An 18,696-nucleotide genomic window follows, 5' to 3' on the forward strand; every position below is an offset into this window, starting at 1 on the left:
TGGTGTAAATGTTGGCAGAGATGACAGCAGCCCATCGTGCACCTGTCCACATCTGACGCCGGACAGATGGGCGGCCTGGCAAACTCTGACAGAGAGAGTGCTTTCTAAATGGCGGAGGTGGCGAGGCAGCACAGAAACAGCGGCGATGCTGTGTGTGTTTGGGGGTGAAGGGGACGTTCACTGACTGCACATACGTTTGGGGTCTACGACTCTCACAGGGTCTCTGGTATGACAGCGGTTCCCTGTGAATCCTGGAGGGCACCTGGGTTAGAAAGAGGATGAACACAGCACAACACATCACAACACAACATTACACAACAACACTAGACAAACACACGCATGGGCCATGATCATTTCAAGAACAGGAAATATTCCCTGCTCTCCATAAACGTGAGCTGCCCCGCTGGATGTACTTCTGCTGTTACATCATTTCACTTATTTGATGGTTTTTAATATATATATATATATATTTATTTATATTTATATATATATATATATATTTTTTTTTTTTTAAAGGTCCAGGGCTGAGATTGTTCCAGTCTTGATCTTTCAGCTGACCAACTGCTCTCTGATGACATTAAGAGCTCTCAAAAACCCCTGCCACACACCCACACCCAACCAATCCCCCACACACACATCCTTAGAGCTTCCAGCTGTTGTTCTGAAAAGGGCTTAACAGCTGGGGCAGCTGTCTTTCTGAACAGAAGCTGCATTTCCACCACAGGAACTTTTCCCAGGAACTAGGGACTTTGGGGTGGTACTCTGTGTGTTTTGACCACAGGGACCAGGGTCTAAATGAAGTTCCGGGTAAAATTTCCCCCTCAGAAAGTCCCTGCTCACTAGGTAGTACTTTTTCAAAGTTCAGGAACTTTCGTGGGTTGGAATTGGGCACTGAACATGTTGACTGGTTGAGTTCACGCAGCATTTTGATTGGTTGACTCCACGCAGCATTTTATTTCAACCACCATTTTTAAAAGTCTGCATGCAGTAAGAGTTGTTTGCTATTCGATGGACCGATGACGAGGTTCAGGCTTTATTAAGCTTATATGCGGAATACGAAATCTATTGGAAACTGGAAAGTCTTACAACAATGGACTAATCTTTATGTGTCTTTAGACTGTGATGAAAATGCAGACAGCAACAGGTTTGAGGGGGAAAAAAGTTCCTGGGACAAATTGTTCTGGGTAATTTCGGTGGAAATGAGCCTGTAGAGGGTGAATGCCCTGATATTCTTCAAGCAAAATTGAAGAAAAAAAACTGGTGTGATATTTTAAACAAAAATCAGCATTTCTGGAGTTCAAAACAACTTGTTAAAGCAAACTTCCTGGCTAGTAAACATCTTCAAACTACCATTGGTCTGTGGCGATGATGAAATAGGTAGGTGTGGTTCTGATGCTTCGCCATCTTTTTTTTTTTTTTTTTTTTTCATTTTCTGCTTTAAAGCAATCTCTTGTATAAAGTTCCATAAATAAACATAAATTTATATGACTGAATTGCAGAGCTGGTGCAAACATATTCACATCTTCATGATCAGATGCTTTCTTAACTGCTGTTTGTTATTGAGTGGAAAGGGTGCAACACATATTCATCCAAACGTCACTCTCAGCAGCAGAGGCGACTTTGCAATGTTTGCAAAGAGTATACCTAACCCAATTTCATGGGAAATCAGAACAATTTTATGAGGTGGTGATTTTATTTGAATTCATGTGAAAAAAGTGAGTATGAGTATCCACCAAGCGGCAACCTCCCCCTTTGTCTCGTGAAGCCAATACGTAAGTAACTTAAACTGCGATTCATCGACTGGCCGCTAGGGACAGGCTCCAAAAGAGAGCAGAATCTCATAGAGTCCCATGTTAAATTGGCCAAGTTTATAGCAGAAAAAAACATATTTACAAGTTGGTTCAAATTGTGGTTTTGGTCTATACTGCTATTTTTGCCCTTCATGACAACTCTGAGGGGGGTGAATTTTTTTATAACTTATCCGTTTAAATTATATTAAGCCTTAAAGTTCTGCATAATTAAGGGCGTGGTCACTTGAGTGACAGGTAGGCGTCATGTTACCTCAGCTGCCGCTGAATTTGGCATCTCAGCCGTTTTTGTGCTTTTTTTCTCGATTATTTTATACAATTATAAAATATGGCTTGCTGCATAGTATTCGAGACTGATGTGTGTCTGTGTGCGTGCATGGGGAAGAGACACAGACACACGTTGTTGGATCGTGGCATTGGCTGAAAGTTTTGATTGTGAGATTTACAACAATGACAATACCAGGAGGATATACAACTCTGACAGCACTGCTTGGATATTATAACTAAAACTGCTGCACTATTTTGAAAAAAATATACTTTGGACATAGGCTGATTTGTTTGTTAGATATGATCGTATACAGTTTTATAACATAAAGGCTGCTCAGATTGCGTCCTTTCTTGAAGAACGATGACAGACAGCAGATCATTCAGAAGAAATGTGAAATGTTTTTTTTTGTTTTGCAATGGACATTTATATTTTACCCAAGTGCCACAGATTGGATTCATCTCGCGATCTCTATTATAAAGGTATGAAGTCCCATTTGATGTTCCATGTTGTTATTTGCACACCCAACACAAATTACTGGTGTTGGAGCATCTATATCTTAAAAAAACACAGTAAATTGACAGTATACCTTTAGAATTTTCTGATGATAAAACGTATCTTTATTAATAATTTAGATAGTATCTAGATAGATAGCTCCTTTGCTTGCTAACATGGTCACGTCGAGCTAGGCAGGCGTGGTTTCAGCAACCAATCACATCAGCTCAAACCACCTCCCCACCTCTTTGCCCATTTTCAGTTATCCGGGAGTGACGTGCGGTGATGCGCAGCTAAGATGGCCGCGGCCTCATTTGCGCATCAAAACTGCTGTTCAGAACTCTATGGGTGACGTCACGGACGCTACGTCCATATTTTTTTACAGTCTATGGTATCCACCCAAACCCCAGAACATAACCATCGCTGGGGCGTAAGCAGATCATACGAAAACATACGAATGAGATGAATGTAAAATAGTTATGAATTGCCATGACTCGAGATTGTGTTGGTATACCACTTCTCAGGTATTTTAAACTTTTTCAGATTCATAAAAAGTGAGGAGAAACTTTAACAACAACAACTAGATATGTTGCATTCCTTGAAGAAAATGTGAATGGGGCTAGGACATCCAACAGTCGCTTTGATGCTGGGGTGTTGTGGGTGGTTGCTAGGTGATTTTCAAGGATTATTGGGTAGTTCATCCTCTGTGATCTGATGCTCCACCTTCTTTGGTTTAGACCGTGATGGAAATGCAGACAGAAACAAGTTTGAGGGGAAAAAAAAGTTTCTGGGACAAATTGTTCTGGGTTTATTTCACTGAGATCAAGAATTTAAAAGGTCTCTAGATATGGCTCGGCTCCCTCCTTCAATGTGCGTCTGTGGGATTTTTTTCTCCCATTTCATCATCCAGTGAAAACAGTGATCTCTGTTAGAAAAAAGTACCAGCATGCTTCTCCTCAACATGAGGAATCATTCATGTCTGGAGCACAAATGCTGCAGGATGATGTACACTCAACTTTAATTTGAATTTTAGAATGTCTGATCACATTATTATGAGTTGGCACTAATCCCACATGTTTGTTAAGGTTCATGTGACCACTGATGGATGGCTGAAATGGAAAGCTCAGAGATCTACAGTCCCTGAAGAGTGCTGCTGTCTGTCTGTTCCTGCATTGACAGTAAAGAGAGAAGCTCCTCTCGACTGCAGTACTTACTGATGAGAACAAAATCCTGACATCAGCACTAGGTTTTGTGCTTATTCACTGAATTGGACAGTAAGAGCACTAATACCCCAGAGTGTGCTGTCAGTGTCATGCACGCAGAAAACCTCCGCTTGCAGCATGGCTATGCTTTTCTTTTTGCATTAAAATAGAGCTGAATTTACCTTTATGCATTTGACACTTTATCCAACATTGCATTGAAGATATACATTGTATCACTCCATACATTCCCAGAGAATCAAACTCATGACCTTGGTGTTGCAAATGCAATGCTCCACTGTTTGAGCTACAGATATAGTTTATTAATTCATTAAACCTCACCTAAAAAGACTTAAGCAAAAACAAACTATAGCAGATTAAATGTGTTGAACCTGTAACACACAAGCGGATGTGCAGCTGTACCTGCAGAGGTGTCTGATGTTTCCAGGCGTGACCTCCAGTGTGTAGCATTTCCCGCCGTTCACGCAGAATTTTCTCTCGGCCTCGCTGCAGGGGGTCATGTGACTGGAAGTCTTGGCCGAGGGAGTGGTGCTGGTGGCCGCTGCACAGATGAACACAACACATAAGGGCACTGAGGAAGGAGCAGTTTTACCCCAGATGATCTTATTTAGGTATAACACTAATCTGAGATCAAGAATTTAAAAGAGTCTAAACTGGAGCTGCAGTTCATGACATGCACAATATGGGAGTCTGATCCAAATGACCTTTACAAAATAACTGCTAAATATCAGAAGATTGAGAGAAGGCCAGCACTGAACAGACAGGCTGTTTTGAGCTATAGATCAGACTGAAGTAAATGCAGGGTCATTGCCTTTCACTACAAAAGGAATGTGAGTGTACAGGTACAGCAATACTTCTCAACCAAACAGCTACTTAATTACGCGCCTACACAGAGTAAAAGATGAGCAACAATGTTTAAATACAGTCACTTATAAAAGTAGCAATGAACTATCATGCAATGTTGTACCAATTGTAATTTAGTTTTAAGCAAGTGACATTTTCAAAATGAAAACAGCTCAGGCAACCTTGTAAATTTCAAACGGTTTCAAGATATCCTAAGACATCACATAAAATAATATCACTCCATACCTGTAACATTTCGATAATATCTGGATATATGAAAGCGCATCACTCCGGTGTGTCGATAACCACTGCGATGACAAAGTGTTTCCCTGAGCACTCTGGATCTACTGCCTTCCTCTGCACTTCCAATCTGCAAAATCTCTGCTCATCAACATTTTTAAATGAGCACTCTACGGCAGCTCACGAGCCCACTGCACACGTCACGTCTGGCATTGCGTCTCTAAAACGTCATCAATGCAGCGGTGAGCAGCCAAAGTCGTCACAGGCTGGCTAACCCTTGCAAAAAAGAATTGCACTTAACTGTACTTGAAGGTGCACTTGTAGTGTACTTCAAATGTTAAAAGTACATTTAAAAAAAAAACAACAACTGTACTTTCATATAATATAAATATAATGTATAATTCAGATAGAATTTAATGAAATAAAAAGCTACTTATGCATGCTAAAAGAGAGCGTTTTTGACTGTTGCTTAACACTCTTAAGTACACTTTTTAAAAATACATTCATAAGAGTGCCAAATTAAAACCTTTAATTTGGCATTATTACTAAGTGCAATGCTGTAATTTAGTTTTAGGCAAGTGACAACTTCCAAATGAAAATAGCTCAGGCAACCTTGTAAATTTCAGACTATTTCAAGATGCTGGTCAGTACATTCTGCAGTACACTAACTATATTTCAATAGAAAACAGAAGTATGAAATCACATATAAAGATGTACTTAAGTCCTAATTAAGTGGGTCAAAAATCACCCTAAAGTTCAGCTAAATGCATTTAATATACATATAAAATGTAAACTAATACATTTTATTTAATTGCAAAAAACAAGTCTGAAAACATATTCAGTCTAAACTTCTTTTTAAGCATATTGTTTCTGTAATAAGTACTTTTTTAAAGTATGCTTAAGTGCACTTCTTTTTCACAAATGAATCATTATCATTCTGTCCACATGTTCTGGCATCAGGTCTTCTGTGACACACACACACACACATACTGGTTTCCATGTTTTATGGGGACATAAGGATTTTTATACTGTACAAACTGCATATTCTATCCCCTAACCCTAAACCTACCCATCACAGAAAACTTTCTGCATTTTTACATATTTAAAAAAAAAATCTCAGTTTTTTCCTCATGGTGACCAGAAAAATTCATTTGGTCCTCATAATGTAAGGAATACCAAGACCACACACACACACGTTTGTTTCTGTGAATTGTGGGGACTTTCCATGGGCCGCAATGCATTTTATACTGTACAAACCATACTTTCTATCCCCCTACCCTACCCCTAACCCTAAACCTAACCATCACAGGAAACTGTGGACACCTTTATTTTCTCACAAAAACATCATTTAGTATTTTTATTAATTAATTTACATTGTGGGGACCGGTGGCTGGTCCCCACGATGTAGGTGAACTCAGGTTTATATTACATCGTGGGGACATTTGGTCCCCACAATGTAATATAAACAAAAGCACACACACACACACACTCACTTCCGCAATCCTTCTGAACCTGTCACCATTCTGTGGAAGGGACTGACAACCCAACCGTGAATTCCTACGGCCCCCTGCGGCCCCCTCTGACTGAGAACCTCCCGAAGTTACTTCATGACTCCACATACTAATGGCTCTATTTTCTGCTTTAAGCACCAAACTAATTCCACCAGGAAATATTGATAGCCATCTCTAACCACCTCTGACATCAAGTTACTCTCATTTATGAGCCGGAATACGTGGCCACATCCGGCCATTCTGACTTCCCTTCTACACTGTCAATACAAGACATGAGCCACTGAACATTGGGGATATTTCAAGGCTGGTGGTATGAAGATGAGCAGTTTACAATAAAACTCAGCCTTCATCCTAACAGATAATCGAGTTAGTTTCGTTGTGATTTCATAGGTCACAGACCCCATCAGGTGACCACTGAAGCAGGAGACGTTCTGCCTTTGAGCTCAATGTAATTCAATCTTTACCATCCGAACTGCTGATGTTTGAGACAACCAGAACCGCATGAATAATTGACAGCGTAACAGATTGCTTTTGTCCCGTTAATCTAATTGCCGTTCTTCACTCCCATTAAACCTGCAGCATTAGTGATCAGGCACATTTGATCATCTGTCACATAACAAAAACGTTCAGTGTTTTCTGAGGAAGGGAAAGTGACGTGCATTTGCATATGACTGACCATCAGCGTTTGAAAGAAAATGGCTAATGAAAAGACTAAGTTGAACGACAAGATTTTAAATAGACGCTATTCATCTAATGTTGGCATTTTGGCATCCTGAGCTTACATTGACAGACACCTCGGTAAAGTGGAATTGTCATCAAAACAGCAGGAGAACATCTGAGTCTTTTCAAGGTGAGAGACAAGAGCCAATTTATTCAACTCACGTATGAGCACATCTCAATGCAGTCAAAGTCTGGCGACAAACAGCGAAGATGCCACAAATAAACATGAATGATGAGCATAGGAGTGGGAAAATTGGATCACTCTGTAAACTTCATGCTTCTACTTGGGTCTTTTTACATGTTAATGAACTCTGACCTGGTTATAAAGAAGTTTTTTATTAATCTTCAAGTCTGTGTTTATAGATAAGTGGAGGTTGTAGAGGTTGTGCTAATGGTCACGGATTGGGATGTAGAGTTGACACATAAGTCCATGAACTTTCTGTTATCAAGATCTTAGGTTAAAAATAATATGAAAATAAAAAAATCAAAGTGCATATCTTTGGAAATATCTTACACCTTTTTCAGTTTCAATAGTTCATTATAAATGGTTCTGCAGTGTGACAAATAGATATTTGAAAATACAAATATTCCATGCGTCTCTTAATTATAATGTGATCATAAAAGCGGCGTGCATAATGATAATAAACATGTAAAAATCGTCATTTCAAGTTCCAAAAAGTATTTCATATAAAATAAGTTTGCTGGCTTCTCTGTCAGTGAGAGAATAGCTGCAAGACGCAGTGAGTCTTAAAATAAATGCTCCCTAAAAATAAGTGTGTGGGCCACTGCAGACGCATCCACTGCAATGCAGCAGTGCTCAGGGTCTCTTTCTCTGTGAGAGTGCTGTGAGGGGCACTGCTGGATCGATTTGGTTCCATTTCATTTTTTTGCTGGTGGGAAGAAACCAAAGATGCCGGCTCTGCACAGACACTGCATCATGCTGCAGTGCAAACGTGCCACCTCCTCTAATGCTTCTGCTGGACCAGCAGTTTCCTGTGCTGCATATGAGGGTGGTCGGGTAATGCAGCGAAACACTCTACAGGGAGAAAAAAAATCCATCTGAGTAGGTATATTTAAATATACCGAAGTATATTTTGTTCTTTGAGATGAGTTTCTAATCTCAGGTGTATAACACAGTGTTCCCGATGTTCTGAGAGGTGAACAGACTGCTGAATCATACTGCAGATCTAATGTTGACTCAGTGAATGCTGTGTGCTCAAGGCTCAGGCTATCTGACATCTTTAAGAACCCCTCTTTCAACCAACACTTTAAAATGTATGTGATAAAAGCATCTACAATGTACAGTATACAGTTTGCTTAAAGTCTAGAATCAGATGAAGATGAAGACTAGATCATGTGCCACACAGCATGTTAGCACAGGACATAAACTCAATATTCAAACAAATGAAACACAGAGAGGCTACTCAAGGGATAGTTCATGCTAAAAATAAAAATTCTGTCCTCGTGACTTGCTTCTGTTGCTCTTTTGCATGCAGTTAGAAGAATTAATGGGGACTGAAGTGTTCAAGCTTAAGTGTAAAAGCAGCATATATTAGTGCCTGAAGCGTTCAAGCATTGAATTGTAATTTTTAAAAAAGAGCAACCAGTACATTATTCAAATGTTCTGTATCATGGAAGAAAGAGGGTCAGTTTTAGAATGACAGGGTGAATAAATTATGACAGAATTTTCACTTTTTAAAGAACTGCCACTTTCAGTTTCCAGAAAGAAATCATTTAGGCTATTCTCATAGTAGAACTCTCTTTCAGAAAGGCAAGTTCTGTTCTCAAACACCAGAGAAAGCCTAGAATTGAAAAACTCAAAGCTGCCATTGTTCCTCAAATGTTTGTTCTGGTGTGGCATGTTTCAGAGAGCTCAGGAAGTGTGCTGCGGTCTGTGGACAGCAGGTTGTATCACACATGCCTCACCTCTCTCACAGTTTACCTGATTCATTGCGTACATGCCCAGTCAACGGCTACAACAATACGATGAGATGTCTGTTTATCTGTAACCGCAGCAACCTCGTGCTTGACGTCTCTCTTAACATAACCAGCAGGAAACTAATGTAAGTCTTGTGCAATGTGTGTAAAGAGCAGATCTGATCGCTTCAGGCTGTGAAAAATGCCAAGAAATTCTTGTGCGGCATGATTGTTCTATGGGAGTGATTTCCTGTTTTAATGGACCTGTATGGACAAATTACTTTTAAGTGCATTCTTCAAAGGTTTTACACTGGCAGCGTCAGCAAACCATAGACAGTTAACATTTGAGTGGAAGTTTTTTTAAAAAGAAACAAATTGATTAATTCTGAAGCAAACTATAACAAACAGAGACACTGCATTAACTGGTTGTTAAATACTTCAGCACCGTTCTGATTATGTTAACAGATTGCCAGACAGAGAAACACAGCTGTTTCCCATTTCAGACTTCATTTGCACATGATTTTTGTCTTTGATATGTGGCTAGGGATTGTTCAATTAGTAATAATAATATCAGCATTTTTGGAAGGGCAATCTCACTTTACTAGTTAATATTTAGCAAACATAACCATGGCCAGGGTGCCTACTTGGAAAAAGGGCTGATTGGTGACACTAGACCATAATCTACAGGATAAACCTATAGACGCCCCCAAAAGACTTCCTGAAAATAATTAGAAATATTACTAATTAGACGAATTACAACATTGCTGCACTGCTGGCATGTGTAGCTACAACCAGGGTGGAATTTGTTAAAAAACATTTGAAGGAAAATGTCAGCCATCTATCCCGTCAAATGTGTTTCATCGTCATTCCATCTTAATCTAGGATAAGTCATTAGTGTCACACGTTCTACCTAGCATGACTATGCTGGTCCACCAGCTAGGCCAGCATAAACCAGCCTGGACCAACATGGAATTCATGGATTATTCAGCAAGGTATATTCACAGTCTCATGGGCTATTCAACCTCAATCTCTGTGATGTTCTGGCCTCTAGGTATGAATCTGTAGATATAGAATATAGTGATACTAAACTTGAGCACTAATAATGTATAGTTTGAACAGCACAAGTTAAAGCACTCTGAGATGAAAGCAACATATAGAGAGAGTGTGAGGTCATATCTTCCTCTAGCAGGTTAAAAGTCTGTGTTTTCATCGTACAGTCAGTTATTTACTGTCCTGCCATGACCACAGCAGGCACGCCACTGGGATCATGGGACAGATGGTGTGAGGAAAACCCTTTTGTTTCCAACATCTTCAAACCAATTAGTCTCACCTGAGCCGTGCAGCAGAAGGACAGACTGATAATCATACTGCAGTGACAGGTCATAAAATGCACTGTACCCATGAAATACTCTTTAGAGACTGTTAAGGGCTTCAGCATTTAGACTTACAATGATAGATGAGATGGTAACACTTCACAATAAGGTTCATTAGTTAAACATTAGTTAATGTTTTATCTAACATGAACTAACCATGAGCAATACATCTGTTACTGTATTTTCTAATCTTTGTTAACATTAGTTAATGAAAATCCAGTTGTTCATAGTTTGTTCATGTTTGTTCTTAGTGCATTAACTAATGTTAATAAGATTTGAATAATGTATTAGTAAATGTTGAAATTAACATTAACAAAGATTAATAAATGCTGTATAAGTGCAGTTCATTATTCGTTCATGTTAACTAATGTAGTTAACTAATGATAAGTAAACTGTAAAAATTAGCTCTCAAATCACGTGCATGAACTTGCTGATCTAATGAATGATTTTGGCAAAGCTGCAGGAGTCCTCACATACATAAAGAGACCCTAAAGAGACCACATTGAGACTGTACCTCACCTAACTGGCCATAAGTCACCTGGAGAGAGAGAAAAACTGGCAGGTGAATTGAATGTAGCTGCTGCTGTTTTAGAAGTGCATCTGGAGAGCAAATTAACAGTTACATTTGCTGTTGAAGAGATTAACTGACAGAGAAGAGAGGGAAAGAAAGATTACAGAGGTTGAAGATTTAATTAAACTATCACTCTTACTTGCACATTTGGGCATTAGCTGCCATGAAACTCATTTCTCACAATGGTTTACGGTTGTTTCTGATAAATATTACAGATCTGGGGCCGTATTCACAAAACATTTTATCTTATCACTAAGAGTTCTCCTAAATAGCAGTAAAAGTTCTTAGCTAAGAGTTTTCTCTTAAAACCTATTCACAAACTTTTACTAAGGAATAGAGATAAGATAATCTTAAGCTAAGAGTAATGGAGTATACACACAGTGATTGGCTGATGGGGAAGGAGTCAGCGATTTAATCATAGAAATATTGTAGAACGAGGTGTCATGTTTCCATATTAAAATAAAGGTTTTAAAATACAAATGTTGCCCTAATCAAATAAATATTTTTTAATAAAAATGTTGCCACATTTAAATAAAGGTTTTAAAATGTAGGCTAAGTGTCACTAATTAAAATACACAGTTAATTGTGGACCGCCTCTTGGATGTCTAAATCTTAAGAGAATGCAAAATGCAAGTGACAAATTATGTTTTATAAACAAAGTTTGGAAGGAACACATTGAAACGGTCTTTCTAATCAGCTCAAGAGGAGGAATAAATACACAGACGAGAGCCGACTCGCCTATAGTTACTTTGACAGTTTTCGGCATCCCTCGGCCACCCCCGCTCCTCACTCTTGGCTGGGGATACTGGGAGAACTCTGGGGTTGGGCTAAATTTCGAGCTTGGAGCCCTCAATCCCCTTGGACCGCACACCAAATATGCTTATTCTATATATTTTTTACTCTATTCAATCATTTGTAAATGTGAAAACCACTGCCACAGATAATTGGACAATATTTACTTATTTGTTAAAGATTTTTGGCATCTCATCATAGATTCAAACCTATAAATCAAAATGTATTGCATTTATGTAGAAAAAGTTCAGCACCTAAGGCTATCGCTATTGCCTCAATGGTGTACAGTGTCTTTGGGTGGATTAGGATTGTTTGTGATTTGGTCTTAGTGACTTAGGAGTCCTCTTGACTACTCCTAACGTTTCACAGATTTAGGAGCTAGTTTTAGTGCTAAAATGCTTTGTGAAATACTCAGAGCAAAAATTTAGGACTCCTAAAATTAGGACGGCAATTTAGGAGCTACTTTCAGCTTTAAGATGTTTTGTGAATACGGCCCCAGAACCGGTTGTTGGATCCTGTGTGCTTGGTGCCAATCTTACAAATCTTAAACATGCATAAAAAGCAAATCATTCTGTGAATATTAAATAGGTGATGCAATGTTCGCACAGAATAGGCGTAACTGATTTGCTGAAACGCCGGTAAGTAGGCTTTCAAGATTAATGCTTAATTCTTGCATATCCGTCTGTTCAACTACTGATGCAAAGGGTTTGCACTGCATCCAATCAAAAGGAAGACAAAACATCTAAAATAAAATATAATGAGTGAAACAAATTCAGCCACAGGATGCTATTTTGTGAACTAACTTAACTGCCATAGGGAAGTTAACTGATGTGACATGACAAAACAATTCAGTGGTTCTATGAAATAGCAAATCCAAGGAAAGAATGGGCTATATGATGGTAACCAACTATGGTAACAAATAACCCAAGGTAATAAGACACTAGATCACTTTTAACGTCTGATATACCATATGATTTATTTGAAGAGGGAAGGTATTTAACCTAGGCTTTTGTTTGGAGAATATAAAAACATATATGGTGAATTCAGGTTGATTGGGACACTTTTTCCAGTCATCTCAATGGTAAAAAGTGTCCCAATTAACCTGACTTCACCCCTACTGTACTCCCCTAATTATAAAAACTGAAGTCTTGATTCTATAAGTCCCAATAGTAAAGCATGTGCATTTATAGCTTAGTTTCTGAAACTAATGCAATTACACAGATCTACTCAGCACAGGCAATTAAATTCAATAAGTCAACCATGACAATGAGCAAAAAAAAAAAAAAAAAAAACACCCAGAGAGAAGTGCTGATTCACAAAGGGGAAAAAAAAAAAAATAGAAATATTGTTTCTCCAATGTTCAGTAAATTGGAGCTTGTGTCATATTTTCAAACTTATTGAACATTATGTGTGTAGACATACTGAGTGAAACTGGGTAGGGCATTGTGCTCAGTGTGAGTGTGAGGTGTGTTGTTCTCTATGGGGTTTGAGATGTTCACTGTGAGCTGTTGAAGAAGATAGGACAAACAAATGCGGCCTCACTGGTGCTGAATCCCTCATGAGAGAGCCATATCCTGCAACATCACAATCACAGCAACACGTCTCACTTTGACAAAACACACAGCTACACATCATGCCTGACCACTGCTATTAACAGATTAACTAATATTAGAGTAACAGTTCAATTAATCTTGCATAATCACAGATATATTGGGCTAGTGGGCTACTTATTTTATGATTATTTCTTATTTTTTTTATATTTTATTTTAATCTTAGAAACTGTAATATTTAGCTAGCAGCATTAATAATTGCTTATAAGTACATAATCTATGCACTTTTTTTTTTTTTTTTTTGAACTACCTTCCGGTATAGAAAAGGCAAATTTTTAATGTCCTGTGTTTAAGAGAGTGAATGTCTTTTTCTTCTCTGTACAGCTGTTCCAGTGGAAACACAGATATTCAAGGCAGACCATGAGCAGTTCACGCTCAACACAGCGTTCCAGCACTAATCCCCAATTTCAGACGGAAGTACGCAGTGCGCTCTGTGCCAGCCTTTCTGCTCATTAGGGCTTTTATATGTTGGTCTTGCTCCAAACACAGCACCAAATCAAGGCGCTTATTATGAAAGGCAGTGATCATTATGTACTAACAATGACAACCCTTGTGAAAAATAATGATACATTAGCATAATTTTACTGTAGATTAGGGTCCAATCCTCAATATTAACTATTAACTATGACTTTTGTCTCAAACTCCTAATTACTGTTTATTAATAGGTAGTAAGGTAGTTGTTAAGTTTATGGTATTGGGTAGGATTAAGGGATTTACATGTAGAATATGGTCATGCAGAACAAGGTATTAATATGTGCACTTTATAAGTACTAATAAACAGCAAATATCCTAATAATAGGCATGCCAATAAGCAACTAGTTAATAGTGAATATCTATCCCCTAAAGTCTTACCAATGTTATGTTTATTTAGAAAATAATACTTTAAAAGAACAGTAACTGAATGTGATGTTTTCAGACTGTTAATACCATGTTAATTCTATTAACTGAAAATGTATTATAGTCTAAATTTACATTAAATGCAATTAGCTGAACTTTGGAATAATTTTGGACCCACTTAAGTAGGACTTAAGTACATATTTATGTGATCTCATAATTACTTCTATTGTCTTTGAAGTATGGTTAAAGTGTATGGCCAAAACTAAAATGCACTGGTTACACTTTATTTTAAAGTGTCCATGTTACACTGTAATTATACATTTAAATACTAAATAATAATAATAATAATAATAATTAACAACATATACAGTACTTACTTTAAGGTTAGGTTAGGGTTTGGTTTAAGCTTAGTTTGATGTAATTATGCATAATTTCTAGTTATTTCTACAGTAACTACATGTAATGTGTAACAAGTAAACTGTAAAATAAAGTCTTTTCTAATGCAACTTGTGTCATAGGCTTTAGCATGTTAGTCAACATCAACATATGTGTAGTTCTTCAAAGCCTGACAAAAGATTATTAAAAATTAATTATTTGAAATGTACTTTAAATGAAACATTTAATTTGACATTATTACAAAATTCAAGTGTCTTATTGTTTTATAATTTCAAATTGAACAAACTTCTTTTTGTCAAATTTTTTGTTTGTATAGGTGGCGTATCTTTCTTTACAACAAATAACACTTTCTTTGATATTTTATTCTCTAATGGGATGACATTCAAACAACTGTGACTTATTGGTTATTGTATAATAAGAGGAAGAAATGAGGTCTCTTTAAAACATAAAACAGACACATCAAAGTTCAGCATCAGGAAAGAAGCGTGATGGTATGTTTTTGTCTATTCTCAGATGTCTGCTCATTAGCTTTCAAATGCTCATTAAGCTGCTTGCTCTCAAACAGAGGAAGAAAAAACACAGAAAGATGTGTGTTATGTGGACGGCTGGGAAATCAGCCGCTGCTCAGAGGGGAATGTGATTTCCACACACTTTGCTCACACACAAACACAGCACACTCTCACACGCATGTCACTCTCTGGCTTAGTTTGTATTTGTGTGTGTGGTGTTAATGAGACTCTGAAGGTAATCTTTAGGAAAACCCAGTTCAGCTCTCCATAGACACACACAGATTCACAGGTGCAGCAGATGATGACTTCACACTCACTGATATTTTACCTCTGTCAGTGAGCTGCTCCATGATTATATACAACGAAATAAACATTTTATTATTATATCATGATTCAGATTCAGAAGAAGCTGCCATCATGTGACATTCACACATCCAGTATGAGCCGCTGCTGGCGTAGCGTTTCCTGCCTCGCTGACCTTGTCCATGTGCATTGTAATATAAGACTGATGTGCATCTCACCAATATCATTATGCAGCAGAGACTCATGGGAGTTCTGTTCTCAGGAGTGTATCATATATTCGCTGTACCCACAATGCCTTTGGCAATCCATTCAAACCCTGTTACCTTCCACCAAACAAGGTCATGAAAAGACACATGCGATATCTACATATTCATGAGGTTTCATAGCAAAACTTCTTGCATACAATCCAGGGCCTGCAGAGGGCCAAATAGTATATGGACATATTTATTGTCCTCTGCAGATACCAAAGACTCCACAAGACATGACAAAGTAGAAATTATGTGCACAAGAAGTGTACAAGAAGGGGCTGGAGGGTGAAATCCACCATCAGATGCCTCAGTATCACTGAAAGACTATTGTCAGTTTCATATCTAATTGCTGAGAACTGCCCACTTAAACTTGAAGAGATGTAAAGTGACCAGCACAGTTATTTTGTTCTTACTGGCTGTTTAGTAATTAAGTAACTTTGCAACTAAGTCAACTTATTCTACTAACCCTAACCTAACAGCAACAGCTGACTTTTTTCTCAGAATTGCAGGATATAAAGTTGCAATCGCGAGTCCATGCAATTACATGCAATTACCTTTTTTGTGTTACATACTTATTAGTATTCCGAAGTATTGTCAAGTATTTAGATTAAGTTACAAAATTTGGGTGATCTAACAAAACAAGTTACAAATATATTTTGTAATCTGTAGTGAAATACATTTGAAAAGTAACCTACCCAGCCCTGCCAAATTGTCTACTAATGCTCAACTATAATGAGAGTTAGTTCACATGTAGGTGCAACGTTACTTATAGTCAACAGAACACCTGAAGGGGACCATCAAATTAAATTGTAAAAAAAAAAAAAAAAATGCAGCAGTCTCTATGAAGGGTTGAACAGAAAACAACCAAAAATGACAGCAAATATGTGAGCACACTTTGCGATATTTGTCCAAAAAAAATTTTTTAGGGCTTTCCAGATTAAAAATTGTAATCCAATTAATTACATACTCTGTGATTAATTAATCTAAATTAATTGCATACATAATTTTTGCTGTGAAAGTATTAAATATTTCAATTCAAATGAATCAATGCAAGGTTTTTCCTGGGTCAAAAATGGTCTTTGGTGCTGACAGACATGGTCATCCACACAAACAGTAAATTCTTTCTTGCCCTCTTTGCAAAAAAAAAAAAAAGAAAGAAAAAAAAAGTGATTTTTATAGCTCTATGTAAGAGAAGATGCTTTTTTGCTAAACCTGAAAAGTATTAAAAAGTAGCATTTAGAAGTTATATTAACTAATAATATAATTTTCTACCATATACAATTGAATGCACCTAGCTAACAACAACTTGCTTTGTTCTGGTTTCACCTCACTCCAGTCTAAACAAACTGATTTTATAGGTAGGCCTAATTTACTACACATTGTCATTTAAATAACCTGAAAATACTGTGGATTATTAAGGCTAATTTTACTAACCACTCTTGCTAAATGACGTAAGTACACTTGTGTTCTCATTTCAGAGTTGATCGAGTAAATGATTCATTATAGATCGTGTGGACCGATCAGTTGTCATGATTCATTAAAATGAATCTGTTCAAATGAGTCATTAGGTCGCGAATCGGACATTAGCAGACATTGACGCGTTGCGTGGGAATCACAACTGTTATTAGGACATCGCAAAAGATTTGTCAACACAGAAAATACTTCACCACTGGATAGGATTTTCTTTTTGTTTACAAAAGTGTGGTTTATGTCAGCTGCACGTGCAGGGTGTGTGTGTGTGTTGTCTGAGACAATTCACATGTAACGATCAGTGTAGCTAGTGTGCTGCTCAAATTCTCACATTAACAATAGCTGCAGAAGGTGTAGATGAAAAACTTTCAGCTAAAATCTAACGCAAGGACATTTGTGAGGCAGAAGCTGTTGACTGAAATGACTTTAAGGACAGATGTCCAGCATATATTACCAAAAGATTATTATTTATGTGCTGAGTCACTGGATGGAACATGACGACCCATTAGAGATTCTGTTTGGAATGGCACCGTTACCTTTCTCATAACTGCCAGATGCCACTTCATTCCAGCATAATTAAATCAGAGATGTTTGCCTCAGCTGGTCTCTCTCCATTACAATAATGAATTCATCAACCCCACAGCCCCATTTCACAATCACACACTGTTTGGATTTAGTTTTGGATTTGGTGTAGTTATGGAAGGGGTTAACATGCTGTGATCAATGAGACGTGAATTGTCCTAATTAAACTTTACTTTAAACTTTACCTTTATGTAAGACTAAATGTAACGCAGCTCCTCTGCGATAGGCTTGATGGGGAAAGAGAACTAATTTTTGTGTTTGAAACACATTTTTGCCATGTCCTGGGGTGTTGTATGTGTGAGACTGCTGCTGAGACTTTATGAGCTTTATGAAACATTTCAAACCACGTACAGATGGGCCTCGTGGGACAGGAAACGCTTGAGAGACAGCTAATAAAAGATGATATATGCTTACATGCTGCATACTATTATAGCACATTATCATTTTCCTCATTTTAAATTCACATGTAAAGATGCATTTATAATTTGGCCTTTGGATCCAACTCTTTATACTAGTGGCTCAGGTGGGTCACAGTTAGCAGGGAAAAAGTCATGTCGGATAGGAAAATATAGTATGCCTCCACCACAAAGTGTTTTATGCTGTGAGTTATTGAGAGCATAAAACCATAAAAATCTATCAAAAGTTTCATAACCAAATTGACTTTTGCAATAAAATCATGCCATGTACTTTTGCATCATTTTGGTTCTATGAATTTTGTGATAAAAACCAGTACATTTTGATTTAAAGAAATATTTTTTTTTATGTATACGTTTATCTAAAATGAATACTTGAAAGCAGTTGAGATGCACTATGATAATGTGTTCCCTGCTTGAAAACACCAAAAAATAGAAGTGATCAAATATATTGACATTTACATCACTAATAAAACACTTGTGGCTGCAATTAAAAAGCCGAAATCTTTGCCATCTAGCTGAAAAACAATCCATAAGACATTTACTATTAGAGGTAAAAGGTGTCGCTGCGAC

General features: G+C 37.6%; 1 protein-coding gene across 8 annotated transcripts in view; it reads right to left on the reverse strand.

The window, feature by feature from the left end:
• Window positions 1-18,696, reverse strand: part of nrg1 (neuregulin 1) — a 102,608-nt gene that overhangs the window by 11,929 nt on the left and 71,983 nt on the right. For 5 of the 8 annotated variants that reach the window (XM_067398431.1, XM_067398432.1, XM_067398430.1 and 2 more), the window contains one exon: window positions 4,191-4,329. In XM_067398431.1, the coding sequence (XP_067254532.1) occupies window positions 4,191-4,329 (139 nt within the window). Of the gene's footprint in view, window positions 1-194; window positions 263-4,190; window positions 4,330-18,696 lie in introns of all 8 variants that reach the window. The other 3 variants (XM_067398433.1, XM_067398425.1, XM_067398428.1) reach the window with 1 other exon arrangement.

Source organism: Chanodichthys erythropterus, chromosome 10 (assembly GCF_024489055.1).
Source record: "Chanodichthys erythropterus isolate Z2021 chromosome 10, ASM2448905v1, whole genome shotgun sequence".
Taxonomy (NCBI): domain Eukaryota; kingdom Metazoa; phylum Chordata; class Actinopteri; order Cypriniformes; family Xenocyprididae; genus Chanodichthys; species Chanodichthys erythropterus.